General features: G+C 43.5%; 1 protein-coding gene across 1 annotated transcript; it reads left to right on the top strand.

The window, feature by feature from the left end:
• Positions 1-12,455: 12,455 nt before the first annotated feature.
• ALKAL1 (ALK and LTK ligand 1) lies at positions 12,456-26,103 on the top strand. The gene is made up of 5 exons (XM_042924389.1): positions 12,456-13,047; positions 20,329-20,382; positions 22,113-22,205; positions 23,286-23,362; positions 25,592-26,103. Exons 1-5 carry the CDS (start codon positions 12,876-12,878, stop codon positions 25,619-25,621), a joined length of 426 nt encoding a protein of 141 aa, XP_042780323.1. The 5' UTR covers positions 12,456-12,875; the 3' UTR covers positions 25,622-26,103.
• The last annotated feature ends 1,873 nt before the right edge of the window (positions 26,104-27,976 follow it).

Genomic DNA, 27,976 nt, shown 5'->3' with positions numbered 1-27,976 from the left:
TTTCAAACAGTTTTAGACTTACAAAAAAACTATGAAGATAGTATAGAATTCCATACATCAGCACATACATTCCATACATTCCCATATTATGAACCCCTTACATTAATATGGAACAGTTGTTATAACTAATAAACCAATATTAAAAATTGTTTTTCGTCAAAGTCCATACTTTTTTCAGATTTCCTTGGTTTTTACCTAAAGCGTCTTTTCTGTTCCAGGATCCCATTCAAGGAACCGCATTTCGATTCACTGTCATGTCTCCTTAATCTCCTCTTGGCTGTGACAGTTTCTCAGACTTTGTTTTTGGTGACCTTGGCAGTTCTGTTCAGGTGTTTTGTAGAATGTCCCTCAACTAGGGACATTCTGATGTTTTGCTCATGGTTGGATAATGGATTTATAGGACAAGGTGCCCTTTCATCCCATCCTATCAAAGGTATGCACTGTCGATATGACTTAGGACTATGTTGATCTCAGCCACCCGGCTGTGGTAGGACTGTCAGGTGTCTCCACCGAGAAGTTACTTTTTTCCATCTCCCCACTGAACTCTCTGGAAGGAAGACATTATGCTCTGGAAGGAGTTTTCTCTTCCTTGAGGGTGGAGTATCTGCATGAGTTATTTAGAATTCCTTTGTATAGGAGGTTTGTCTCTTCTCTCCTACGTGTGTATGTATGTACATATGTGCATACATGTATATACGCATGTGCACGCATGTATTACATATGTATGTGTGTGTTGTGTGTGTGTGCATGCATGTATGGACATGCGTGCACATACGTATACGCATGCATGCGTGCCTGTATGCACGCGTGTATGTACATATGTATGTGCTTGTGCGTGTACATACGTGTGCACACACATGTACGTACGTGTACGTGTGCGTACGTATTATGTATGCACGTGCATTTGCGTGTGTGTATGTGTATGAATGTATGCATGTATACGTATCTGTACATGTGTGTGTGCATACGTATGTACATACGTGTATGTATGTGTGTATGTATTGTGTGCGTACGTGCATTTGCGTGTATGTATGTGTATGTATGCATGTATGCGTACGTATGTGTCTGTACATATGCATGTACATACATATGTGCGTACGTGTGTGTGTGCGTATACCATTATGGATTTATGGATTTATGTATTTTACACCTTAGCTTATAATCTAACACTACAGTGTTTATTTTGTTGATTAAAGTATGCCAGCTTTGGCAATTGAGAACTCGGAGTTGGCCCCTCTGTGCCTTTGACAGACCCCCATCACTGTGTGTGTGTGGGGGGGGGGGGCGGTTCCTTACTCTGGGCACTACAAGGTACTTCAGGCTCATCTCGCCCGCTTCCTGCCCCAGTCCTGAAATGGTCCATTTCTCCGATGAGTCCTGGATGCTTCCACCAGCGAATAGCACTGGAAACCAAGACGTCCACTGTAGGTGTGCTTGTTGCTCCTAGATGTCATTGCTTCCGGGCCTTCTAAGCTGACAGAGCGAGGAAGTGCGTGTGTATACTGAGCACTATATACACACACACCTACAAATATTTCTGTGTGTAACCGTCTGTATCTGTACTAAGCCAAACGTGAGTTCATACTGAAGTGTTCAACTATAATCCATTATCCCGCGGATCATCCTAGCCTCCTTCCCTTGTTTATTTCTGAACTTCCACTCCAACAGCGAAAAACCTGGCTCCTGCCATCCACCACCGATTTACTGAATTGTTCAATTCTCTTTTTTATTTGTTTTTATTTTTTTAAGTTTGTTTATTTATTTTGGGAGAGACAGAGACCGTGCAAGTGGAGGAGAGCAGAGAGAGAGAGGGAGACAGAGAATCCCAAGCAGGCTCCGCACTGTCGGCACAGAGCCCAGCCTGGGACTCGAACTCACAAAACCGTGAGATCATGACCTGAGCTGAAACCAAGGGTCAGATGCTTAACCGACTGAGCCACCAAGGCAGCCCTGAATCATCCAATTTTAAAGTGTATGCAGTAGTGTCAGACTGTGAACCCCTAATCCCACAAGAAGCGACATTATCGAACGGAGTACAGCGCTTATGGACAGGTTCTTTTGCATTTAGTCTTAGAGATTCCACTGATTTACCCAGTTTCAGCACATTTCCCACCCTCTCACCCTTCCTTTACTACGGCTGTTTCATACTTCTGCAATATAGATTATTTTGTTACATTTGGTGTTCTATCCGGGGACCCCACAACCTTCTGAATGAATATGTAAAATTTTGTATACCCGACCCTAAAAAAATTCCCCATGTGTCACATAGTCAATTCTCCCTCTTCACCGGAACCACTGGTAACCACTGATCTTTCTACTAACATTGTCGTTTTCCAAAATGTCTTATGATCGGAATCATGTAGTAGGTAGCCTCTTCATATTGGGTTCTTTCGGTTTAACTGGCAATATGCATTTTACATTCATACATGTCTTTTTGGGGCCTGATAGCATGTTTGTATTCATTACTGAAGAATGTTCCACTGCAGGGACGTACTGCTGTTCGTTTGCACATTCACCTGTTGAAGGACATCTTGTTGCTCCCGGGTTTCGACTATTACAAAGCTGCTATAAACATTTGGGTGCAATGCGTGCACATAAGTTTTCAAATCGGTTGTGTAAGTACTCAGGAGTGCAGTTGCTGGCCTGTATGTTAAGACAATGGTTAGCCTTGTAAGAACCTACCAACGGTCTTCCAAAGCGGCTGCACCATTCTGCATTCCCATCAACAATGAATAAGAATTCCTGTTGCTCTAGCCACTGATACCGTCAGGCTTTTCGTTTGTTTGGTTGGTTGGTTTTGTTTTAATTTTAGCTATTCTCATAAATGTGGGTTGGTATCTCATCACAGTTTCAGTTTGCAATTCCCTAATTACAAACGGTGTTGAACACCTTTCATATGCTTATTTGCCATCTGATTATTTTCTTTGGTGTCGTGGCCGTTCAGACAGATTTTGTCTTTTTTTAAATTGGGTCAGTGGTTTTCTTATTGTTGCGTGTAAGAGCTCTTTTTGCATTTTGGAAACAAGTTCTCTATCAGAGGTAAGTTTCTTCCGGTATGTGGCTTGTCTTTTCATTCTTCACGGTGTCTTTTGCAGAGCAGAAGTTTTTAATTTCAATACACTCCCACTTCTCACTATTTCTAAAACTCGTTAGCAAACCCAAGTACATCTGGATTTTTTTCTGTTTATTCTCGTAGGAGTTTTGCATTTTACATGTAAGTCTACGATCCATTTTGAGTTCATATTTGTGAAAGGTGTGAGGTCTGTGTTCTTTTTCTTTTCTGCATATGGGTGTCCAATTTCTTCAGCACTATTTTTTTTTTTTAAAGAACAAAAAGATTTTTTACTCTTTGTCAGTTGAGTGGCTTTTGCTCCTTTGTGATGTTTTGGCAAGAAGTTTTGTAATTGAGACACAATGACAATTTGTTAAACTTCTCCACGAATCTTTTACTCTCTCTCTCTCTCTCCCCCACGAATACACACATATCCCTTCCCTCTGGAAGCCCACAGTATTTTGAAAGAGAGCACATGTCTCTTGTCTGATTTGAAAATGGCCCTAGAGAGGTAGGCAAGTCTTACAGGAACAGAGTGCTTTGGGAATAAAGAATGGAAAGATCAGTCCCAATGGAGCAGGCTGCAGGGACTGAGTGGGAATACAAGAATATATACTGGTCACCCTTGCTTCGAAGAACAATTGAGAAGACTCGCTGAGCCAGATAACAAAGGGAGAGTAAAAATTACCAACGTTGCAAACAATGACGGTTTGAGAACCAGGCTGGTTGTTGGGATTTACTCTAAGCCTTGGGGAGCCTCTTCAGGTTTGAGCAGGGAACTGACATGATCAGATCAGCTTTTGCGCATGTGATTTGGCAGAAATTCCTGGGTTAGCTTGGAAGAGAGGGGAAAACTGTGAAGTCTAGTTAAGGAAGCTACTACAAGCGTTCAGGCAGTACTTATTTAGGGCAGAGGCAGACGGAGCTGAGAAAGACAGTGAGGACATTGGAGGCTGGTAGAAAATGCGATACAGGGATGGAAAATGAAATCGGGCTTTCTTGGGAATTCACTGCTTTTCTGTTATAATAATCTGCCCGGAAATTAAACCACCAGCGCCACCTATTGGTGAGTGAGATTCTTACTCTAAGGCTGCCCTATACACGAAGTCGCATTTTATAATACATTGGCAAGAATGATGCTGATTTCTCTTACTGTCCCTAATCTGCCAGTCTCAAAATACATTATTGAGCTCTGTTCAAAGTACTGTGTGGACTGAACAATAAATACTACGTGTACAGGCTGGAAAAGTGTATAATATAATTTAGGAATAATATATGCAAAACAGTTAGCTGTTCACGTGTCTAAGTACAATCTGAGGCTCCAGAAGAGAGACTTTGGTGGGACTAATTTAGCTTGTCGCAGGCTGAAGGTTGGTGATATGAAGTCCATCCCAAAAGGACACAAACCAGAGTCAAGCTGCAGGTGTGGCCTGAAAGGAAAGTTCGCAGATCCAAGGTACCCAAGAGAACTTTCCATCTGGCTCTGGTGGCGTTTATAACGAACAGGGTTGACGTTTATTTAATTGTCCCAATTTTTAAGCCAGATGTGCTTTTCTGAGATGTATGAGATGCTATGAGAATAAGAACATCTTTCTTTTTAAAAAATTTTTTTAATGTTTATTTTTGAGAGAGAGACACAGAGACAGAGAGTGAGCAGGGAGGGTGTCTTCTTTTTTTTAAACGTTTTATTTATTTTTCAGACAGGGAGAGACAGAGCATGAACAGGGGAGGGTCAGAGAGAGGGAGACACAGAATCTGAAACAGGCTCCAGGCTCTGAACTGTCAGCACAGAGCCCCACGCGGGGCTTGAACTCACAGACCGCGAGATCATGACCTGAGCCGAAGTCAGCCGCTTAACCAACTGAGCCACCCAGGCACCCCAGAGGGTGTCTTCTTTAAAGAAGACACTGCTTGCGGGCAAATAAGCCTTCTGGGGCTACTCCTCGAAAGTAGAAGATCCAGATCTATCCAAAGAAATGAAAATGTTATTTACAGCACTAGCAAAGAACCAAAACCTGCAGGGAGTTAACTAAGCGGGCTAAATGGAGACTCAACTGGCGACTGGTCAATGGGATGTCCTGAAATTTTTACCTTTGTATTTATTTTGTTTTATTGTTATTATTTTTAAAGTTTATTTATTTATCTTAGAGAGTATGCACATGCAGGGGAGCAGCAGAGAGGGAGGGAGAGAGAGGGACCCAAGCAGGCTCTGCCCTGCAGCACAGAGCCACATGCGGAGCTCGAACTCACGAACTGAGAGATCATGATCCGAGCCAAAATCAGGAGTCAGATGCTCAACCGACTGAGCCGCCCAGGAGCCCCATCTTTATATTTATTTTAAAGAAGCCCCAAATTAAGTGTGACCTAGACATGGCCGTCACTTAAAGTGGGTTATTTTTCCTGTTTACAGTGTAGCGATGGGTATACTTCCTAAGGTCACACAGCTATGAAGTGGCAGAGCTGGGATCTGGATTGATTTTGGAGCCCGCTTTCTGGACTTACAACATTAGACTGTTGCCTATACTCTGCTCTGCTTGAGTTAGCAGGAGCTGGTCAATGTGGCCTCAGTAAGTTGCTGGCACCATGGATTATGACTAATTTGTATTATTTTAAGCACAGTCCAACATCTAGTATTTTGTGTCTCCTTCAAGATCAGAGGGGTGCCTCATAACTCATTTCGCCCCGTACGGCATTCTACGTCTAAAATTACATTAAATACTTTCAAATTCCAGTCTTTTACTTTTTGAATTATTCCCAATCGCTTGGAGTGTTTATGTGCACTCAGCACAGGACATAAACATTATGAAAGTTTGTAATGATCCGAACACTCATCTAAGAATATTACCATTTGTTTCCTTATCTCTGCGTCTGAGAATCTCAACTCAAAAATATGGATAGAATGCACTATGATGCACTTGTTAGATATTTATTAATGACATCTTCTTCCTCTCACTTCATCTAAGTATGCCACTTAGCTGATTCAGAATCATAAAAGTGATGTAAGGGTAGCTCAGACTAAATATGGAAGAGAGACGTGTGCTAACACTTGTGAATAAGGCTTTTTCTGATCACATTTCTTACTCTGATATTACTCGGTACCATCCCCGGTTAAAGCCCCCCACGTGTTCGGAGTGACCACCCTGTACATCACTATCACTTGTGTTTGTAAGTACCCAAGGCAGCTATGCCACAAAGTCCAGTTTGGTACCTCCTCTGGCAGAGATCAGTGTGGAATCAGGGAGCCTATGGCACCAAGGAGAAATGTGTAGTACAAATACACTTTATAGTTCTTCTTTCTGATCTCCATTAAAAGTGAGATATGGACAGGAAGTCTTACACAGAAGGGAAGCAATTTTCCAATCTCATTAGACCTGAGCATCTTTCTTTATTTAACTGCTGAGCTGTAAAATATTTTCCTAAGATGATAAGAAATACAGAATACTTACCACTCAGCGTGCTAAACAAAAAGCCTGTGTTACCTGTCTGCTCAGTCTGAATCAATGATTTTAAATAAGAGTGGCTGTCACATTTATCATAGGTGGCAGATTCTTTGTTTTATTTTCCTGACATTCAGTAGAGAGATGAGGATTTTGTTGTTGATTGTTTTACTATACACTCTATAAGTGTCCATAATGTAGCGCAGTAACTCCAAAGCTTGTCAATTAAAAACAATTCTGAAACATGTTTGTAGACATTGCATGTTTTCATAAAACAAGTTTGTTAAAGGAAGTGTTAGTTCATAAATATGCCTATTATTTATTCATTTAAGTTATAAGAGACGTTACTGTTTTCTATCTTCTCTTTATTTCTGTCTTTCTTTGTTCATTCTTTTTTTGCTTTTGTATGTAATTTTATGAATCACAAATGCATATGAAAACTCTGAAAAGCTGATAGCCAAGAAAGGGAAAATTAAAAACATATTTAAAAAACGATTCAAAAGAAGGACTTTAGTCCTTTAGTTAAAATTGGAAACAACCACATGAACTCATGACCTTTGATACACGATCTTTGATACCCTGCTGACATATCATCCACCTGCCATGTTTTGTCATGTGGAGGAATCTGATCTTCATCTCTGCTGAAACTTCCTGGACAGTAGTCAGTCAAGTGTCTGTCCCTGATAGAAAGGAATCAGGGAAATCAAGATGTGCTCGGATATCTTTGTTGCTGCTAAAAAAGGAAGGATGCTTGATTTGTGGAATGTCAAAGAGAAAGGAAGTGGCTTACAGGGTCCCGACTGACCAACTTGTGTTGTTTGAGCATCAAAAAATATAGTTTTGTGAACATTTCTATGAATTTTTAATATTACTCAAAAGAGGGAGGCAAAAGCATTATGTGATTCTTCATTTATATTGACAGAACACATTGTATATTACTCAATTCAAATCATGTATGTATGGAACAAAGTTTAGGTCAAATCAAACAGCAAACTATTATGTAAAATCTTGCAGCCTGGGATATGTATGTGCCCAATGTTCCAGTAATATAGGCAGAAAAAAAAGCTATGAAAGAAATTATTTAAACGTTGTGTAAGACGGGATGCTTGGGTGGCTCGGCTGGGTAAGTATCCAACTTCAGCTCATGTCATGATCTCACGGTTGGTGAGTTCAAGTCGCTCATCGGGCTCCACACTGACAGTGCAAAGCCTGCTTGGGATTCTCTTTTCCCCTCTTTCTCTGCCGCTCCCCTACTTATGCTCTCTTTCTCTCTTTCTTAAAATAAATGAAAACTTTAAAATAAATAAATAAAAGTTGTGTCAGAGATCACAGTTAAAAAGAAAGAGGTTAAAAAAAAAAAGTAAGAGTGACATGTAATACACCAAGTTTTAGAGGGAAATGGCCTGGAAGGTTTTATTACTATAAAAAGGGGCCGGGTTTCATAACCCTGTTGGCACGGTTCAATTGTTTTGGATGTTCTCCTGGTTTTCTGTGTTACTGTCTTTACCTGTTCCTCAAATTCACACTTCGAATTGAGGTTGTAATATTTTTTTAAATTTTTTAAATGTTTATTTATTTATTTTGAGAGAGAGAGAGAACACCTAGGAGCCCGGGTTCTAAATTTCTAACAGATAATCCTGGATCGATAATTTCAGCTGACCTGAAATAGAACTTCTATTAACCTTAATCAAGAAAAATAACCTTGTTAGCCAAGAAGATACAAAATACAGATAAAGATGGTGATTTCTTAAAAATTAAGTTAATATTATCAATAATTTGGGGGAAGCGTAGCAATGGGTTTTTCAATTTTTGTGCCTTTTAAATTTCTATGTTTTAAAAATGGGACACCCGGGGGCACCTGGGTGGCTCAGTCAGTTAAGCTTCTGACTCTGGATTTCTGCTCAGGTCATGATCTCACAGTTCGTGAGTTCAAGCCCCACACTGGACTCTGCACTGACAATGCAGAGCCTTCTTGGGATTGTCTCTCTCTCTCTCTCTCTCTCTCTCTTTCTCTCTCTCTCTCTCCTCTCAAAATAAATATATAAACATTTTTTTTTTCCTAAATGGGGCACCTGGGTGGCTTAGTTGGTTGAGCATCGACATTGGCCCAGGTCATGATCTCGCTGTTCGCAGGTTCAAGCCCCACGTCAGGCTCTGTGCTGACAGCTCAGAGCCTGGAGCCTGTTTCAGAGTCTGTGTCTCCCTCTCTCTCTGACCCTCCCCAGCTTGTGCTCTGTCTCTCTCTCTCTCAAAAATAAATAAAAACATTTTCAAAAAATTTTAAAAAAATAAAATAAAATAAAAAGGATTGACAGCCTGAACAGCCAAAGCAAACTTGAGAAAGAGGAACAAAGCTGGAGGCATCAGCCTCCCTGACTTCAAACTTTACTACAAAAGCTATAGTAATCAACACAGTGCGGCATTGGTACAAAAACACACACATAGATCAACCGAACAGAATAGAGAGCCCAGAAACAATCGCTAACGATATGTGGTCAATCAATTTATGACAAAGGAGCCAAGACTCTACAGGAGGGAAAGGACGGTCTCCTCAAACAAATGGTGCTGGGAAAACTGGACAGCCACAGGCAAAAGAATGAAACCGGATGCCTACCTCCCACCACACACAAAAATCCACTCAAAATAGATTAAAGCCTTGAACGTAAGACTTGAAACCATAAAACTCATAGAAGAAAACATTGGAAAAGCCTCCTTGACATCCATGTTGGCAGGGAGTTTTTAGATTTACATCAAAGGAAAGGCAACAAAAGCAAAAATAAACAAGTAGAACCACATCAAACTAGAAAGCTTCTGCACAGCAAAAGAAACTCTCGACAAAATGAAAAGGCAACCTACTGAATGGGAGAAAATATTGGCAAATCACACATGTGATAAGGGGTTAATATCCAAAATACATAAAGAATGTACCCAATTCAGTAACAAAATAAAACACAACAAAACACGTTTAAAAAATGAGCAGAGGAACTGAATAGATTATTTTTTTCCCAAGAAGATATACAAATGGCCAACTGAAAAGATGCTCAATGTCAGTTACCAATCTTCAGGCAAATGCAAATCAAAACCACAATGAGATATCACTTCATACCTGTCGGTATGGCTCTGATCAAAAAAAACAAGAGATAACAAGTGTTGATGAGGATGTGGAGAAAAGGGAGCCTTTGTGCACTGTTGGTGGGCATGTGACTTGGTGCAGCCACTGTGGAAAACAGAACTACCCCGTGATCCAGCAATCTCACTTCTGGGTGTGTATCCAAAGGAAAGGAAAACAGGATACCGACGAGGTATCTGCACTTCCCATGTTTACTGTAGCGTTATTCCCAAAAGCCAAGATATGGGAACATCTGAAGCATCCATCAACAGGTGAACAGATAAAGAAGATACACACAATGGACTATGATGCATCTATGACAAAGAGAGGAGTTCTGCTGTTAGTGATGACGTGGATGGTCATGGTCATGGGTGGCATGATGAAACAAGCCAGAGAAAGACAAATACTGCACGGAATCACGTATGTGTGGATTTAAAAAAAAGTCCCTCGTGGAAACAGTAGAAAATTGGTTGCCAGGGACTGGGGGTGAGGGAAATAGGGAAAGGTTGGTAAAAAGGGTACAAACTTGCAGCTACAAGATGAAGTCTGAGGATTTAATGTATAATGTAGTGAATATGGATCATAACACCGTATTCTATAATTGAAATTTGGTAAGAATAGAATCGAGAATGCTATATACTATATGATTCCAACTATATGATATTCTGGAAAAGGCAAAAATATGGTGACAGGATAAAGATGAGTGGTTGCCAGGGTTGGACGTGGGAGAGGGAAGGATGGAGAGACAGACCAAGAGGATGTTTAGGGCAGTGAAACTACTACATATAATAATACTATAGTGGTAGATAACATGTCATAATACATTTGTCCCATCCACAGAACATATCGCACCAAGAGGGAACAGTAATGCAAAACCAGCACTCTGAGTGATAATGATCTATCAATGTAGGTTCATCAGTTATAACAATGTACCACCCTAGTTGGAGATGTTGATAATGGAGGAGGCTGTGTGTGTGGGGAAGGGCAGGGGACAAGAATGATCTGGAATGTGTGTGTATCTTCTCAATGTTGCTGTGAATCTGAAACTGCTCTTTAAAAAGTCTATTAAAAAATAAGTCAGCGGGGCGCCTGGGTGGCTCAGTCGGTTAAGCATCCGACTTTGGCTCAGGTCATTATCTCACGATTCGTGGGTTCAAGGCCCCTGTCGGGCTCTGCACTGACAGCTCAGAGCCTGGGGTCTACTTCGGATTCTGTGTCTCCCTCTTGCTCTGCCCCTCTCCCACTCACACACACACACACACACACACACACACACACACACACTCTCTCTCTCAAAAATAAGTAAAACATTAAAATTTTTTTAAAAAGTTACCATATGTTACTGAGATAATATCTACATGAACACTTAAAGCTGCTTCCGAACTAATTAGCAAGAGGTAGGCAAGTAGCATAAACTGGGGCAGTAAGAAGAAATAGTCAAGGATAAACAGTAAACTCAAGAAAAAACAAGTGATAATTTAATTTAGCTATACACAACCTGATAGTCTACGATGAAACCATTACTTTAGGGAACCAGAAACATGAGGCTAGATGTTTCACAAAGACAACGAGGTTGTGTATTTTGCCCACGCAGGTAGCTTCAGTGTTTCCACTGTGCCTGGCCTAGAGTCTGCATTCAGATGATTTTCGATGAATGAATAAAAGTGGGTTTCGAGGACCAATTACTTCCAAGCTACCCAGAGTCCTTGAAAACGCAGATTCACTGGGCACCTCTGAGGTGGAACCGTGAGCCCTGGGGGTACCAGAACTGCAGTCTTCACAGGCATACAGCGGATGCTCCTTCCACATGCTACTTGCAGTCTGAGAACCCCTGAGAGTTCAATCTCTTCACTTTGTCAGAGAGAAAATGGAGGCGAAACAGTTTGCTCGAGGTCACAGGGCTAAGGACTGAGCAAAAAGTTGAGCTCCAAGCGTCAGGCTCTGAAAAGTTCATCAGACTGGTGACTTCCTGTAGTGTTAGTATACGTTGAGCAATAATCTAGCTTCCAGGTTTGTTTGGTTTCTTCCTCTCCCTGCTAGTTGATTTCGAGTCCATTTCTCACGGTTATTTCTGCATCAAGTCCACTAGCGTTTCTTCACCTTGTATCTTTCCTGCTTTTCATAGTGGTGGCTAACTCCCTAGCATAGTAAAATTTTGAAATGCTTCTCAATGTCCGTGAGCGCCCAGTGATTTCTCGTTTCACCTGGAAAAGCTGTAAGGAAGAACTTATTCCACCTAACTAGGGCCATCTGAGTCTCTTTCGGTGTACTTTTCCCAAGGTTGCTTTTCTGTGTCTCCCATGGTGGAAGACGTTCTCCTCTGCCATTATGCTTTCTTCGGGAATACCGGGTTCTTAGGCTTAACAATAGTAAAGCGATTCACCTGTATAACATCCTTCTCTGTAAAGTTCCATTTGCAGGGCTCTTGAAGAGCCTGCTATGTTGCCCCAGCTCCCGGGACGGGTTGTTAATACCAGGTCTAGAAAAATTGTTGGCTCGCCCTTGGGATTATTTTCACGGCACAGTTTGATCAGTGATGCCCACTTTAATCAGAGCGGGTGGACTCAATCTCGTCTCTGTATTGTTGGCATCGGACGAAACATTTGGAGAGTTCTCGATCTTAAAAAAAAAAGAAAAAAAAAATCGAGCCGGCTGCGGCCTTGCGCTCGCGGGTAAACCCCGATGACCTCGTCCGTGGGAGCACTCCAGCCAGGAGTCCTGGGGGAACCCCCGGGGGGAGCCGGGGCTGCCGGGCGTGGGCGGTGGGCGGGCCCGGCGCCGCCCTCCCAGGTGGCGGCCCCGCCCCCGCAGCCGCCCGGAGGATACTTAGCGCCCGGGCCCGGCCGCCCCCGGCAGGTCGCGCCTCCCGCACCGGCTGGGTCGCACCTCCAGGCACTGCCGGCCTCTGGCGCCCCGTGCACCCCGCACCCCGCAGCCCCGGGCGGCCGCGTCCCGACCTGGAAGTTGCGGGTTCCGTGAGCCGAGACCCGGTGTCCGAGGTCGCGAAGACCAGCCGAGTCCGAGGCTCGCGTCTGTCGCGGAGTGCGCCGGGACTCGCCCTCGTCCCCTGGGACCATCCTGCGCACCCCCCAGCCTCCGCCCCGCCCCGCGTCCCCGTCCCACGACCCGGAGGCGCACAGGTGTCGGCTCCCGCAGGCCGAGTTCCCGCGCGGCCCCAGCTGGACGCCGCCCCCGCCCAGGGTCGCGGACACCCCGGCTCCCGGCGCGCACACACCTGCCTCGGGACCCGCCCCTCGGGACGTCCCGGCGCGCAGACATGCGGCCCGCTAAGCCTGGCGCCCTGCTGCCCCTGCTCCTCCTGCTCGCGCTGGCGTTGTCCCTGCCCGGGGCCCAGGCGAGGCCCCGGGGTCGCGGAGGAGCCCGTGCCACGGACCAGGAACCCCAGCCGTGGCCGTTTCTCCCCGCGGCCAGGGCCACCCGGAACACAGGTAAGCGGTCCCCGTCGCGGCCGGACGTGCGCTCTGACCCTGGGTGCTCGGGGGCTGCCCGCTCCGGGACACCGGAGTTCAGCAGGGCAGGGACCGGACCGTCTCTGCACATGACTGGTTCTCAAGGAAGCAGGTAAGGAGTTTATTAGACTTCGCCTTGTCGAGACTTAAGTAGCAAAAAACCCCGTCTCTCGAAGGAACCGGCGTGACCCGGCGAGGGAGGCCCTTTCCGGAGGCAGGTGCAGCGGCCGAAACCCCGCGGGTCGGCCTCCGCGGACCCGGGCCTGGCGCACGGTTCCCGCCCTGGAAGCCCCTCCTCCTGGGTCTGACCCGGCTTTGAGAACTGAGCAAGAACCCTGCCTGAACACGCAGACACAGCCTGACCGGGCTCGGGGAGCCCCGCTTTGCTTCCCTCTTCTAGCTGGCCTCCGGGAATGCTTGAGGCACACGCAGTTTTGAGCCGGCCGAGGTGGCTGTCGTTAACTCGCACCTTCCCGAGGCCAGGCTCCCAAATCAGCACTGGAAACTCAGATCTCTGGCTACTTAGACGCCCAGGGAGGGGATGAAGGAAGGAGGGGGAAAAAACTAGTCAACACAGATAGAGGTCACGAGAGTCCCCAAGGTACAGAAGTCCAAGATGGGGGCGCCTACTGGCTCAGTCCGTTGTGCCTCTGGCTCATAACTTGAGCTCAGGTCATGATCTTGTGGTTGTAAGATCGAGCCCCTCCTCAGGCTAGCCGCTGACAGCTCGGAGTCCGCTCGGGATTCTCTCCCTCTTTCTCTGCCCCTCCCCTGCTCTCTTGCCCTCTCTCTCTCTCTCTCTCTTTCTCTCTCTTTTCAAAATCTAGCATTTATTCTTTATTTGCAGCTCACAGAACTGGTTTTGAAGGAGCCCCACTCTGGGGAAACATTGTTTTGGCCGCTTCCCGCAGCCCAGCTCTACCTCAGCCCCTGGGGGACACGGGTGGGGGGGGGGGGTGGGGAGGCCAGGAGACAGTGCGGTGACAAGGGAAGTAAGGCAAGGCTACGTGAGGCCAGAGCAGTGGGGAGGGGCCGCTTATGAGACCACTGCTGGCCCCTCTCCTCGGGTGTCCCCATTCCCCAGACACTACAGTATTGGAAATTAGGCCAATTAATAATCCTGCCGTGGCCTCTTAGTGTTCAAGTGAAAGGAGTGTCACATGTCTCTCAATCAAAAGCTGGAAACTCTTCAGCTTGGTGAGGAAGGCAAGACAGACCCAAAGCTCGGCCTGTGGCACCAAACACTTAGCCAAGTTGCGAATGCCAAGGAGAAGTTCTTGAAGGAAATGACAAGTGTTACTCCAGCGAACGCATAAATGATACGAAAGCAAAACAGCCTTATTGCTGACATGGGGAAAGTTTCAATGACCTGGAGAGAAGATCAGACCAGCCACGAGATTCCCTTAAGCCAAAGCCTAAACCGGAACAAGGTCCCGAACTCTCTTCGATTCCACGGACGCTGAGAGACTGCAGAAGAAAAGTTGGAGGCGGGCAGAGGTTGGCTCCTGAGGCTCAAGGAGAGAAGCCGTCGGCATAATAAAAAAGTGCAAAGCTGAGTAGCAAGGGCTGATGTAGAAGCTTTGGCCAGTTATCCAGGAGGTGTAGCTGAGATCATTAATGTAAGTCGCTACACTAAACAACGGAACTTCCATACAGATGAAACAGCCTTCTATTGGAAGGAGATGCCATCTAGGACTTTCATAGCTGGAGAGGAGTCAACGTCTGCCTTCAGAGCTTCAAAGGACAGGCTGATTCTCTGGTTAGGGCTAATGCAGCTGGTGACTCTAAATGGAAGCCAGCGCTCATTTACTATTCCACAAATCCTAGGGCCCTTAAGAGTTATGCTAAATCTCCTGTGCCTGTGTTCTACAAATGGAACAAAGCCTGGATGACAGCACATCTTTTTACAACCTGGTTTGCCGAATATTTTAAGCCCATTGCTGAGATCTCCTTACTGCTCAGAAAAAAGATTTCCTTTCAAGATATTACCGCTCATTGACAATGCACCTGGTCACCCAAGAGCTCTGATGGAGACGTAGAATGACATTAATGTCGTTAGCATGTCTGCTAACACAACATCCGTTCCGCAGCCCATGGGTCAAGAAGTAATTTGGACTTTCAAGGCTTATCATTTAAGCAGTACATTTCACAAGACCATAGCTGCCAAACAGTGACTCCTGTGATGGATCTGGGTGAGCATATCGGAAACCTTTCTGGAAAGGACTCACCGTTCTAGATGCCGTTAAGAACATTCGTGACGCACGGGAAGAGGTCAAAATATCACTAGGGACAAGCGTTTTGGGAGCAGTTGCTTCCAACCCTCATGGATGACATTACGGGGTTGCGGACTTCAGGGAGGAAGCAAGTGCAGGTGTGATGGAAACAGCACGAGAACTAGAGCCAGAAGTGGAGCCTGAACACGTGACGGGATTGCTGCCACGTCACGATCAGACTTTTATGGATCAGGAGCTGCTTCGCACGGATGAGCCAAGAAAAGTAGTTTCTTAGGACGGAACCTACTCCTCCTGGTGAAGATGCTGTGAATTCTGTTGAACTGACAGTCACGGATTCAGAATATTACATACACTTTGCTGATAGAGCAGTGGCAGGATTTGAGAAAATTGAATCCAGTTTTCAAAGGAGTTCTGCCGTGGACAAAATACTATCGGGCTCGAACCCACCAACTGTGAGATCATGACCCGAGCTGAAGTTGGATGTTTAATCGACTGAGCCACCCAGGCGCCCCAAGATATGTACTTTTTTAAAAAGTTTACTTATTTTTGAGACAGAGAGAGACAGAGCATGAACAGGGGAGGGGCAGAGAGAGAGGGAGACACAGAATCCGAAACAGGCTCCAGGCTCTGAACTGTCAGCACAGAGCCCGACATGGGGCTCGAACCCCCAGACCATGAAATCATGATCTGAGCCAAAGTTGGATGTTTAACCGACTGAGCCACCCAGGCGCCCCAAGATATGTACTTTTTTTAAAAAGTTTATTTATTTTGAGAGAGAGAGACAGAGAGAGAGAGAGAGAGAGAGAGCAAGCACGGGGGAGGGGCAGAGAAGGAGAGAGAAAAAATCCTAAGCAGGCCCACATCATCACCAGTACAGAGTCTGAGGTGGGGCTCAAACTCAAGAACCTTGAGATCATAGCCTGAGCCGAAACTAGGAGTTAGATGCTCAATCGACTGAGCCACCTAGGTACCCCTAAGGTATGTACTTTTTAAATTTTTATTTATTACAAAAAAATTTGTTTTATGTTTATCTATTTTTGAGAGAGAGAGAGAGAGTGCACATAAGCAGGGGAGGAGGGAGATGCAGAATCCAAAGCAGGCTCCAGACTCTGAGCTGTCAGCACAGAGCCCAACGCGGGGCTCGAACTCACGAACTGTGAGATCATGACCTGAGCTGAAGTCGAACGCTTAACCGACAGAGCCACCCAGGCGCCCCAAGATGTACTTTAAAAAAAAAAAGAGACGTAATGCTATCGCACGCTTAACAGACTACAGTATAATATAAACATAACCTTCGTAGGCACTGGGAAGGCAGAGATTAACTTGGCTTGCTTTACTGGGGTGGTCTGAAACCGAACCTGGAATATTTTCAAGGTATGCCTGTATCCACCACTGCTCGTGTTTTGAGATGTACGCGGGATTTGTTTTCAGTCGGGCATGGCAAGACCTGGAAATGACTGTCGTGAAGGAAGAAGTTTTGCTCACAGTTCCCTAGAAACCGGGTCACAGCAGGCCCCTAGGGTCAGACGGGGAAGCACCAGGTTTGGTCGGGAGCGGGGTGGTTTCTTCAGGAGGGGCAAGGTGAGCTGGCTTAGGACCGGCCAGTTGAAATGATTTCGGCGGGCTCCGGAGTGTAGGGCGGTATGTACCTGTTTGGTTCCTGGCCCTGGGGAATGAGGGCGGGGGAATATTGGCCCTGAGTGTGAGGACTGGATGAGGCAGGTAGTAGGGGCCTGGGCTGTGGATTGGTTGGTTTGCAGATGAAAGGTGTGCTCGGGCTTTCCTTTCTCCAGGAATCACTGGCCAGCTCCGAGAGGGGCCATCTCTCCGGGGCCAGCAAGGCTTCAGATGTTAAAGCCTCAGAAATACAGGAACTGGAAAGGCATGATTTCCCCTTTTTCACCACCTTTGCCCGGGTGCTGGCTGGCCCTCCGTTCTCTGTTCCTGCCCACCGCTCCCCTGGGCTCCGCTCGTCAGCTAGGAGACACCTGTCAGTCTTCATCTTACTGGAGATCTCCTTTCTTTGTTGTTGTTCTGGGGTGTTCGTCCCGTCGCTTCTTACCTAGACATCTCTCGCTTATCACTTGGGGTGTCAACTTAATGATCACTTCTCTGTTTCCTTTAAGTCAACCTGCTATGTGTTCCTATGTTATGTTTGTACTTTGAAATGACAATTCCAGTGTATTAAAAGTATGGTTTCTCTTGGTGACCTGTCTGAGCTCAAGCAAAGCATTGATTGTTTTCATTCCAAAGGTAACAACCTCCTCGAGGGGTCATCCTCTCAGCTTTTAATTCCTTAAACATTTCCTAGATGTTCCGTCCGCAAGACACTATTGTACATCCTGCAGGTGATAACACATGAACAAGACATCGTCCCTTTCCTTAAGAAGCCCACGAGGGCGCATGGGTGGCTGGGTTGGTCCAGTGTCTGACTCTTGGTTTCCACCCTCTTCCTTGCTTTGGGCCTTTTCTTTACTGGCGCTGATAACAGGGTCAGTTTAGGCAACAGACATCACTTAGTGTCTTGAAGGTGGGCCTAGTGAGACTGATGTGTGCTGCCCGTGGGGGGCTGCAAATAAATATACCAACCACAAGTTTTTATTCAGTGTTTCACATAATCCAGTAATGCATTGATTTTTGACATAGGCATTTGTATTGGTTAAACTTCTCATAATTGTTTTTCATAATTATATATTATATCATTAGACATAGGTACAAAATAGGGGTGCCTGGGTGGTTCAGTCACTTAAGGGTCTGACTCTTGGTTTCTGCTCAGGTCATGATCTCACAGTTTGTGGGTTTGAGCCCTGCGTCTGGCTCCACGCTGACAGTGCAGAGCCTACTTGGGATTCTCTCTCTCTCTCTCTCTGCCCCTCCCCTGCTTGCCCTCTCCGTCTTTCTCTCAAAATAAATAAATAAACTTACAAACATAAGAGCCCACAATATTGCTTGGAGCCAGACATGTCCACAGTTCACTATTATGCTAATCGGAATGTGACAATTTCCTTTATAGAAGTTAGAAATTGTGCAGGGGGGGTGTACAAGAGGGGGTAATTTATTTAAAATGTGTACCTTTCCGGGGCGCCTGGGTGGCTCAGTCGGTTGAACGTCTGACTTCGGCTCAGGTCATGATCTCGTGGTCCGTGGGTTCCAGCCCCGTGCCGACAGCTCGGAGCCTGCAGCCTGCTTCGGATTCTGTGTCTCCCCCTCTCTCTGCCCCTCCCCCACCGGCACTCTGTCTCTCTCTCTCAAAAATAAGTAAACTTAAAAAAAATTAAAATGTATTTTAAACCCGAATGTCACCGTCGTGCCAGGTCTAAATACTAAAATTATAGTGGAAAATACGTTTGGAACTAGACTTACTCTGATCTTCGAACACGCTTTCGCCAAAGTGGTCTTTCTGCATTCGGCCGGCTCAGCTTTCAGAAAGGGCCAGGGGAGCTGCTTTGCCAGATAAAACGTGGAGTATTGACACCACAGGAGCCAATTGGCTCAGCAATTGGCTGAGAGGTTGCAGAGAGATATGGAGGAAGGACCCATGTTCAAGCTGGACTCTAATGGATGAGACAACCGAGATATTTATATAAAGAGATATTTACATCGTCAGGGTTGCTTTGTTTTTCTGGATTAGTTTGGATCGGTCATAAAGTGTAGATGTTTGTTGTCAGGGGAAGGGGAGCTCCAATCCAGCCGCAAGCCTACCGCCCTGACAATGCTGTTCTGGGCTTACACAGGGCTGCGGGGAGCAGGGAGCCGCCCAGGCAAGGAGGGGCTCTCACAGCCCTCATTAACTGTAGGATGTAAAGGGCGTTAGAATTCCCGAGTCTTCGTTTTACAGTGCCTGTCTCAACAAGGCCACACAAATCAGCGTGGTCGTTCCGACTCACTTATAGGGAGGTGACAAGCATTCGCGCCCCCTGATATTAGACTCATTTGATGTTCGACGCGCACAGGACTCAGTTATAAGAACATTGAAGGTTTAAATCTGCCACTGCCAACAAACATCAGGTTCAAGATTTTTTAACGTGTCGGTTTTCTTTTCCTCTAGAAGAGTGGCGCATACTCCCCCAACTGTTTTTATAAATAGCATTGTCTGGGCGGTGTATTTATAGGGAATACAAGGTGAAGGGTGGGATGCACTTTGAGTTTTTATTTTCACTTATTTAAAGTGCCAAGCCCTTGGGGCGCCTGGGTGGCTCAGTCGGTTAAGCGTCCGACTTGGGCTCAGGTCGTGATTCGTGTGCTCCAGCCCTGCATCCGGCTCTGCACTGGCAGCACAGAGCCTGCTTGGGATTCTGACTGTCTCTCTGCCCCTCCCGTGCTCGTGCTTTCTCTCACTCTCAAAATAAATAAATAAATGAATAACTAAAATAAAAGTTAAAAAAAAAAAACTAAAGTGCAAAGCCCTTTAAGTGGGAGAATATCCTGGCCTGGAGCCCATTTCCGTTCATTTGTTCCAGCTGTAATGGGGAGAGTGGGTTGGGGGACGGAGAAGACCCATCAGGAGGCTGTTGGCCGGGTACAGTCATGAAAGTATGACGGCTTGGACCAGTCTCGTGGTAATGAGAGGAAACAGGTGTATGGGTCTCAGATCATTTTTGGAGGTGGAATATATGAAATCAAGTAATGGATCGTGTATAGCAGAGAGGGAAAGAGGAAAGTCAAGCATGTCTTCTTGATATCTGGCCCGAGCCAAGAGTAAAGAGTGATGCCAGGTAGGAGACCAGGGAGTGTGGGGGAGATGCGAGTCTGGGACAGCAGGGAAATCAGACGTTCAGGTCTGGCTGTGTACTTTTGAGAGGCCTGTACGTTTCCTGGATAGAGTGGTAGGGGCAAGCGGGTAGCCCCGGGGGAGGTCTGGAGCCCCCAGGGAACCGTCAGGGCTAGCGATACAGACTTGGAATCGGCTGCATGACCCACTGTGAGTTCATGAGTCAGGTGCCTGTCGTTATAGGCTATTTGTAAGGATGTTTTTCATGATGGAAACGCCTCCCACAAATCCTAAAACTCTTTTTTTTCTTTGCAGAAATGTTCCTAAAAGATTCGAGCTTGAAAGACAAATTAATAAAGCATTTCACAGGTAAGCACAAAATTTACCAGTGACTCAATTAAATAAAAAGATTGTGTGCAAATTACTGTGTTAGGCACTTGGCATTTGAAGAGAAATGTCTGTAAGAATCTCAGCAGTCCAGTTAGGGAGTGGACAAATGCCATTAACTTGTATTAATGGTAATATAATCCCGATCTTGGTAGGCAATAGAAGTGTAAATACAGTTTTAGGGATACACAGAAAGTGAGTAATTTTGCCAAGAACCAGCAGGATAGGCTTGTAGTCGACACTGTATTTACGTTGGGCTCTAAGGAATGAATGGTACTTTCCTGGATGAGAGAAGCATTCTGGTCACAAGGAATTCTTTGAGAACATGGTAGTTTGGGGGCAGGACAGGTAGACGGTGTGGGTGCACTGTGGGGTATGGTTAGGTAAAGGCGTGTGTGGCCACTGGGTAAAACTATGGCTGAAAATGTAGGCTAGAGTCATTCTGTGAAGGGTCCCAAAGAGAATGTAAGGAATTTAGACCAGGCTCTCCAGCTGATGGGGGCAATAGAGGTTTTTTTGTCTAGGGGAAAGATGGGCTTTCGTACACCATACCTTAAGCATGAAATACTCTTCCATGATATTGTTTTGTTCTTCATATCAACTTTGTGAGATCATTGGAAAGCATCCTGTGCCTCCATTTCTAGCAAACCACTAAATTGTTTTGAACCAAGCACCCCCATCCTGACCATTCCTCTTGCCTGGCCATTCCTAATCGTCCCAGCTACCTTTCCTTGGTTTACATCTCAGGCCTATAAGCTGGGGAAGATACAGTTTTCCCCACTTAACCGAAGCCAGCAGCCATGTTCGTTAGTCAACTTCAGAACAATGGTTTTGCATATCAAGCCAAGACCCCCCTGAGCCCCAGCAAGTGTAAGGAATTTCCCAGTATTGTGTCCAGGTACTCTGTTCATGCCACTGTGGGTCCTTCTACCACTTCCAGAACGCCAGACTCCAGATACAGAGGTGAATTTTGGTGGGGACTGTCTGGGATTTGTGGCAATAAAAAGGAAGTCTCAAGCCCTATTCACTTTACAATAGTCCTTGACACTAATAAGACACAAATTACTATAATTAGAAAATGGAATAAGGCTCTCTGCATATAAACATTAGTTCCTATTAAATAAAAAATTGAAGAGGGGTGCCTGAGTGGCACTCAGTCAGTTAAGCATCCGACTTTGGCTCGGGTCATGATCTCCCGGTCCGTGAGTTTGAGCCCCGCATCTGGCTCTGTGCTCACAGCTCAGGCCTGGAGCCTGCTTTAGATTCTGTGTCTCCCTGTCTCTCTGCCCCTCCCCTGCTCACAGTCTGTCTCCCTCTCTCAAAAATAAATAAGTATTTAAAAAAATTAAAAAACTGAAGAACAGAAAGAGGGGACCAAAGATATTTATTTTTTATTTTTCACATCCTCTTGATTTGCTTTCTAGAGATTTTTTTTTTCTGTCTAGAGCTTTTCTCTCTTAGTTATTCTAAAGAGTTCTTTAGAAACTGAAGGTTCCATTGCGTGAAATGTTGAGAATTGATAGTGAATTTAGATGATTTTTCACAGATCACAATGTACTGCCTCCCACAGAGCCAAGATAAGGAGAAGTGCTTCCAGACAAGTTCTTTTAAGGGCATGGAAGGATGTTAAGCTACAGTTGTAATATCTCTACCCATAAATGCTAGCAAATCTGTTTGGAAAACATGCCTATGTTTATCATAAATGTTCTTTTCTTTTCCCATAGGGCCAATCACATTTTCAGATGAATGTAGCATACATTTCCATCGACTCTATTACAATACCAGAGATTGTTCAACGCCAGCTTGTAAGTAGTTTGGATAGTTTTTTTTTTTTTTCTTTTAGAAAAAGTCTGTATCCAGCAATAAATGCATGTAATTTTAAACTTCCACTCTCTGTAGCTGGAAATAGACTAAACATTGTATGAGATGCTATTTATAACACTGACAGTACTTAAGTAACGTTTGTGTGTGTGTCGTTGACAGCGTAAGGAACGGAACTTCATAATTGGGACTAGATCCAAATCTGAAAATAGCCAGATTTCCTTACTGGATGAAACGTTTGTCAGAGATTTAAACCTTTTATCGTTTTTCAAATTCCTTGGCATAAAGTGCTTTGTCATATAAATGAAACACAAAAATAGGATGACGGTGAAGGGGAAGTCAGAATTTCCTCTTAAGTTATTTTAAACAGTTTCATATTGTATCATTTATACAACGAGTGATCCATTGTTCTCAACAATGGTAGCATAGTGTTTTAAGGGTTGCTCTAATGAATTCTTTTGGACACTTAAGTTACTGAAGTTAATAGTCATTTCAAACGTAATATTTTAAATGCTGTCATTGAAACTGCCTACATCATGATCACGTGAGCTAATTCAGCTGTTTTTAAATTCCTTTCTGAACCTAAACTTCCCTTTTTAGGTAAATGGATTTTAAGCATTTTGCTTCTTCTTCACTAGATTGGCCATCTTGAGGAATATTCAATTTTACTCAGGTTGTTGAGTCCGAGTTGTTATAATTTTTTTCAAAACTGCTTGTGTTCAATGACTTGGGGAAATGAATCACACAGGAATCAAAGCAGACTGAGTGATCCCACGGCACAGTGGGGACATCTTGCTCTTTGGACTCAGGCTGCTCGCTGGTTATGAGATAGATTCTTAACATTTGGATGCTGGGTTTTCATCTTTGACTCTTAAGTGAGACAACAGTAACATCTCCCTGATTGTGTTAGGAGGAGAATTCATGAAAAGACCCCGGTTAAACATTTGTTGTGTTGGGTGCTTATTAAATTGTAGCTCTCATTATTAATCAGTGACAATAATAACATGGTTTTCCCGACACTTGTAGTAACTATATACATAATTGACCTTTAAATGTTTTCCTAGATTACAAGAGATGTGCTAGATTGCTTACAAGGTTGGCAGCGAGTCCCCAGTGCTCACAGACAAGACCTGGCCTAGCAGTATGTATTTATTTATTTTTCTTATTCTGTTTGACAGGCTAACTTTCTTAAGAAATGTTGAACAATTGAAAAAGCCAGATAGCTGATGTTAGCAACACATAATGAACTTAAGCTGTGGATTTTTTACTTAGTGTTAAAGCTTGGTCTAAATGCACAGACTGCTTTATTGAGTTCATTACAAATGCCCTCAACAGTGATTAAATTAAGTAAGGTAAACAGCTTTTTGGTAGCCTTACCAGTCCTGAGTGATTTTAAATTTTTTTTTTTTAATGTTTATTTATTTTGGAGAGAGAGACAGAGTGTGAGTGGGGGAGGAGCAGAGAGAGAGGGAGACTCAGAATCTGAAGCAGACTCCAGGCTCTGAGCTGTCAGCACAGAGCCCGACGCGGGGCTCGAACTCATTAACGGTGAGATCATGACAAGCTGAAGTTGGACACTTACCGACTGAGCCACCCAGGTGCCCCCTGAGTGATTTTTTAAAAATATTTCAACCTTTGTGGTTATATTATCTTTGTGCAGAAGCCTTAATGCAGGTAGACATTAGATGAACAAAACTATTTAAAGCTCTATTTTCTTTTCAGCTGGTCAAAAGATATAATAAAAGTTGCACTGGGTCCTAAACTTTTGGTTTATGCAAGATAGGTAAGGAGAAGAGAGAAAGTATTGGAAGAATAAAAGAAAAAGCAAGGGATCAAAAACATAACCATGTAATCATCATCTGCTCTAGCATATACTTTGCCAGACTGAAATGGTAAGTCAGAATTTTCATTCTGGCTAAATTACCCTAAGAGCCCTAGGGTAATAAAGTATTCGGATAACCTAAATAAATCTGATGAAAATTATAATATTTACAAAAGTAGACTGTATACAAGAGACTGAAAGACATTCATTTTTTGCAGAGATCTTTCTACTCAGTAATTCTTTCCCAGTGCAGATCAAAGCCAACCTGTTTGGGGGAGGGGGCGGGGGCTGGGGTCAGTATTTCAGCACCACGGACAAGTCCCTTTAAAGAAACTAGTTTCATAGCTTGTGAGGGTAGAAATGGAAGTCATGGGATACATGTAGTCTAGAAGTATCTATATATATCTCCATCTGGCCTATGTGACTTAATCTACCCCAAGTAACTCATCTCACAGGTTTGTTGTGCCAGTTACTAAGACAATCCTGACTTGCATTGCTATTTTTATTCTTCTTTAAAAAGCAATTATAGGGGCTCCTGGGTGGCTCAGTCTGTTGAGCCTCCGACTTTGACTCAGATCATTATCTCGCAGTTCTTGAGTTCGAGCCCTGCATCGGGCTCTGTGCTGACAGCTCGTAGTCTTGAGCCTGCTTTGGATTCTGTGTTTCCCTTTCTCCCTCCCCCTCCCCCTCTCACACTCTGTCTCTCTCTGAAAAATAAATAAACATTTAAATAAATAAATAGTGATGATTAATAATAATGGGCACTCTTAATTCTGCATATTTTTAGTTGCTAAATTTTAAAAATTCTCTTTTTTAGATTAAGAAAATGAGCTAGATCATTTTAGCATTCAATGGCAATGTACTTGAATTAATTACTCTCAATCTATCTCAAACCTTGTGAATAATGTAAAACATGAACAAATAAAGAAAATTCATTAAGCTGTTGAAATTACCTAAATCAAGCCACATTTATCTTTCTTGGTTTTAGCATATTTAATGTGAATGAGTAAATAAACATAAAGTCCAAAACAACATATTAACTGCAAAAGTTCTCAAAAAACAAGTACTGTGCTATAATACAAAATATTGCCTACCAGCTAACTTCCCCTGAGACGAGATTCATGGAAGACAGAGCTGATAAATACGCCCCTTGGAAACTGTAAAGTTTAGAGGTTTAGTGATTTCCTCTATAGGAGTATGTGTTTCTCATTATTTATTTAACAAGGTATTAGAAACACAGAGTTACAGATTACTACGTTTTAGGAATATTTATAAGTTATTTAGGTGATGCCAAGTTCATTTTTCAGTTTATTTAGATATCCTAACACTTTAGTGGGGAAGCCATAATTGAAAGTATCTAAAAGTACTGATTGACCCTTTTCCCTTCCACACACACATTAGCCTATATTCTCAGGATTAGATTATGCATTGAGCCCGCAGATTCTTTAAGCAAAATAAAATAAAATATGACTATATTAAAACTATACATATTTTTAAGTACATTAAAAACCAGATTATAAATGACATTTTTCTTCTTCTCCCTGATAGGCATTGCTTAAGAATATAAATGCAACTTGAAGGAAAAAGTGCCTGGAATCATACTAACTGTACAAAGAGGGGAAGCATCTAATTTTTTGCTGTATTAAGATGAAAATCTCATCTGAGATTTTACAGAAATAATTGATTAGTTGTGTCCTTCTGTACAACGAAGTCTTTCTTGGTTTATCTTTGTGTATAGAGTAATTTGAAATGTTTTAAAACAATGCTTAAATCACACAATTTAAATAGAATATTGAAAAGTATGCTATTCTTTTATTTTTATTATATTATTTTCTTATATGGTTAATATTCCATATAGGTATGAATTAAATATTTAATTACATAAATTATGTCTCAGAGTACTGGTGAGAAATGATTTAAGTAATATATTTTTTTGAATAATCCTGTATGAAGTCCACTTTTACAATTCTTTTAAATAATATTTAAATACATCCATTCAGATTTGTCTTTAATTGCACTAATTGGAAATATGAATTCTATTAAAACTGAAATATAAAAGATCTGTGTTACTTTTCTTTGAATTGAATCTATTTGTTGCGGAAGTTAGACTATTGGGATGTGATTACTACATATGTATATATGGATAAATATGTATTTTCTAAACTGCTAACTAGTCTCCTGAGAAAATTCCTGTCTTTTTGAAGTCTGGACGTATGGTACTGCTGTCCTAAATAAAAAGAGGAGAGCTATGTGTTATGGAGTTAGGAAAATATGTGGGCTGCTTGGATGCTCTGTTTGGATTTTTTATTTTATTTTATTTTATTTTATTTAAGTAATCTCTACATGTACTATGGAGCTGGAACTCATGACCCTGAGATCGAGAGTCACACACTCCCCTGACTGAGCCAGCCTGTATCGCATTCTGATACTTTAAAACAGCTTCATGTAAAAGCAACAGTGTAAAAATGAGAACCCTGCAATAAAATGATAGAAAACCCCCATCCTTCTAAAGTAGACACAGCATGAGTGGTTTGCCAGGGCATAGCCAGCACAGTCATTGCCTCTCACTGCTCGTCCTCTGTCGTGTTGGCGTCAGGGACACAGGCATGCCTGTACTAGCCCATGCTTGTATGGTGCACCACGTTTGATCTCTCCCATATCGGAGTGTATCCTGTCTGTGTACGTAACATACGTTCTCCTTTATCCATCAGAAAAACAAGCTCAAAAATGCCCTTTGGCTTCAGGAATATTCTGAAGCTACATTTTCAATTTCAGTGTTATTTATTTTGGCTTATGGGCAAAGACAAGTAATTATGCTTAAAAAACAGAGGAGGTGGAATGGAATTTTGCAATAATGCTATGTAGTAAAGAACAGGGAAAATACCACACTTTTAGTTCATTGCACTTAACATAGTAATTATGGTATTTACAACATTCAGAAAAATGAAGTAGCTTTGGCTCTTAACTTTCTAAGAGCTGGAGTGCTATTTTGTAAAATGCTTATTTATTTTTGAGAGTGGGGGGAGGGGCAGAGAAAGGGAGGCGAGGATCCGAAGCAGGCTCTGTGCTGACAGCAGAGAGTCTGATGCGGGGGCTTGAACTCACGAACCGTGAGATCGTGACCTGAACCGAAGTTGTACACTTAACCGACTGAGCCCCCCAGGCAGGCACCCCGATAGTTGGAGTGCTATTTTTGTAAAAGTGAAGAAGAGGCTATTGAATAATGACAGGTAAGAACTTAATGGAAAGACATATTAGGCTGAAAAAAAAAAAAAAAAAAAAAAAAAAGAGTAGGCCAAAAAGGCTTCATGATTAGTGTGGCTTCTATAAGGTAAATTATTTCCGATGGAGTTCTATGAAGTTAGATTGTAAGCATTCCCAGAGATGACTACTGTGCCTCAGAAATGTATTCTACGCTATCTCTGTATATTTAAAGCCTAGGGATTGATTAAAAATATCTCCAGTTAACAGTGTGTTTCATTGAAGGATACTCATTTGCTCATTGTAGTGAACTCAATAGGGAGAACTTGAGAGAGTAATAAATAAAGAGATTTTAATTTGTCTCTATGGAGAAAATGTTCTCACGTGGGGAAGTAAGTGGTTGAAAGATGAATAGGGGAGAATGCTCATGGTTAGTAACAAAGTAACATCCCCGCATTGCAGAAGTAATCTCATTGTGCAGAGCAGCAAGCCGGGAGGTTAACAATGTTTACTCCAGAATACTGAACGCCAGGTCAATTAAATTGGCTGCTCTCCCCTAGTCACCTAAGGGTTTCAACAGACAGCCCAGTGAATCTCTGAACTATCTGCATAATGACCTGACCTTCCATTTCACCTTCTATCGCCTTTGCTTTGAAAGGCAGGATGGAATTACTAAAACTAGCCCTTGAGAGAATCTAGAAGACAGAATGCATGTGTGATTGGGGGGGGGGG

The sequence above is a fragment of the Panthera leo genome, chromosome F2 (genome assembly GCF_018350215.1).
Source record: "Panthera leo isolate Ple1 chromosome F2, P.leo_Ple1_pat1.1, whole genome shotgun sequence".
Taxonomy (NCBI): Eukaryota; Metazoa; Chordata; class Mammalia; order Carnivora; family Felidae; genus Panthera; species Panthera leo.
The sequence above is the reverse complement of the archived record's forward strand: the minus strand, read 5'-3'. Positions and strand labels throughout refer to the sequence as shown.

Excerpts from the sequence above, each read along its gene's own strand:
- ALKAL1 (XM_042924389.1), top strand. The coding sequence starts at position 12,876 with ATGCGGCCCGCTAAGCCTGGCGCCCTGCTGCCCCTGCTCCTCCTGCTC. Across the intron at positions 20,383-22,112 it reads ATTAATAAAGCATTTCACAG|CTTTTCCCATAGGGCCAATC; the intron begins GTAAGCACAAAA and ends AAATGTTCTTTT. Across the intron at positions 23,363-25,591 it reads AGACAAGACCTGGCCTAGCA|GCATTGCTTAAGAATATAAA; the intron begins GTATGTATTTAT and ends TCTCCCTGATAG.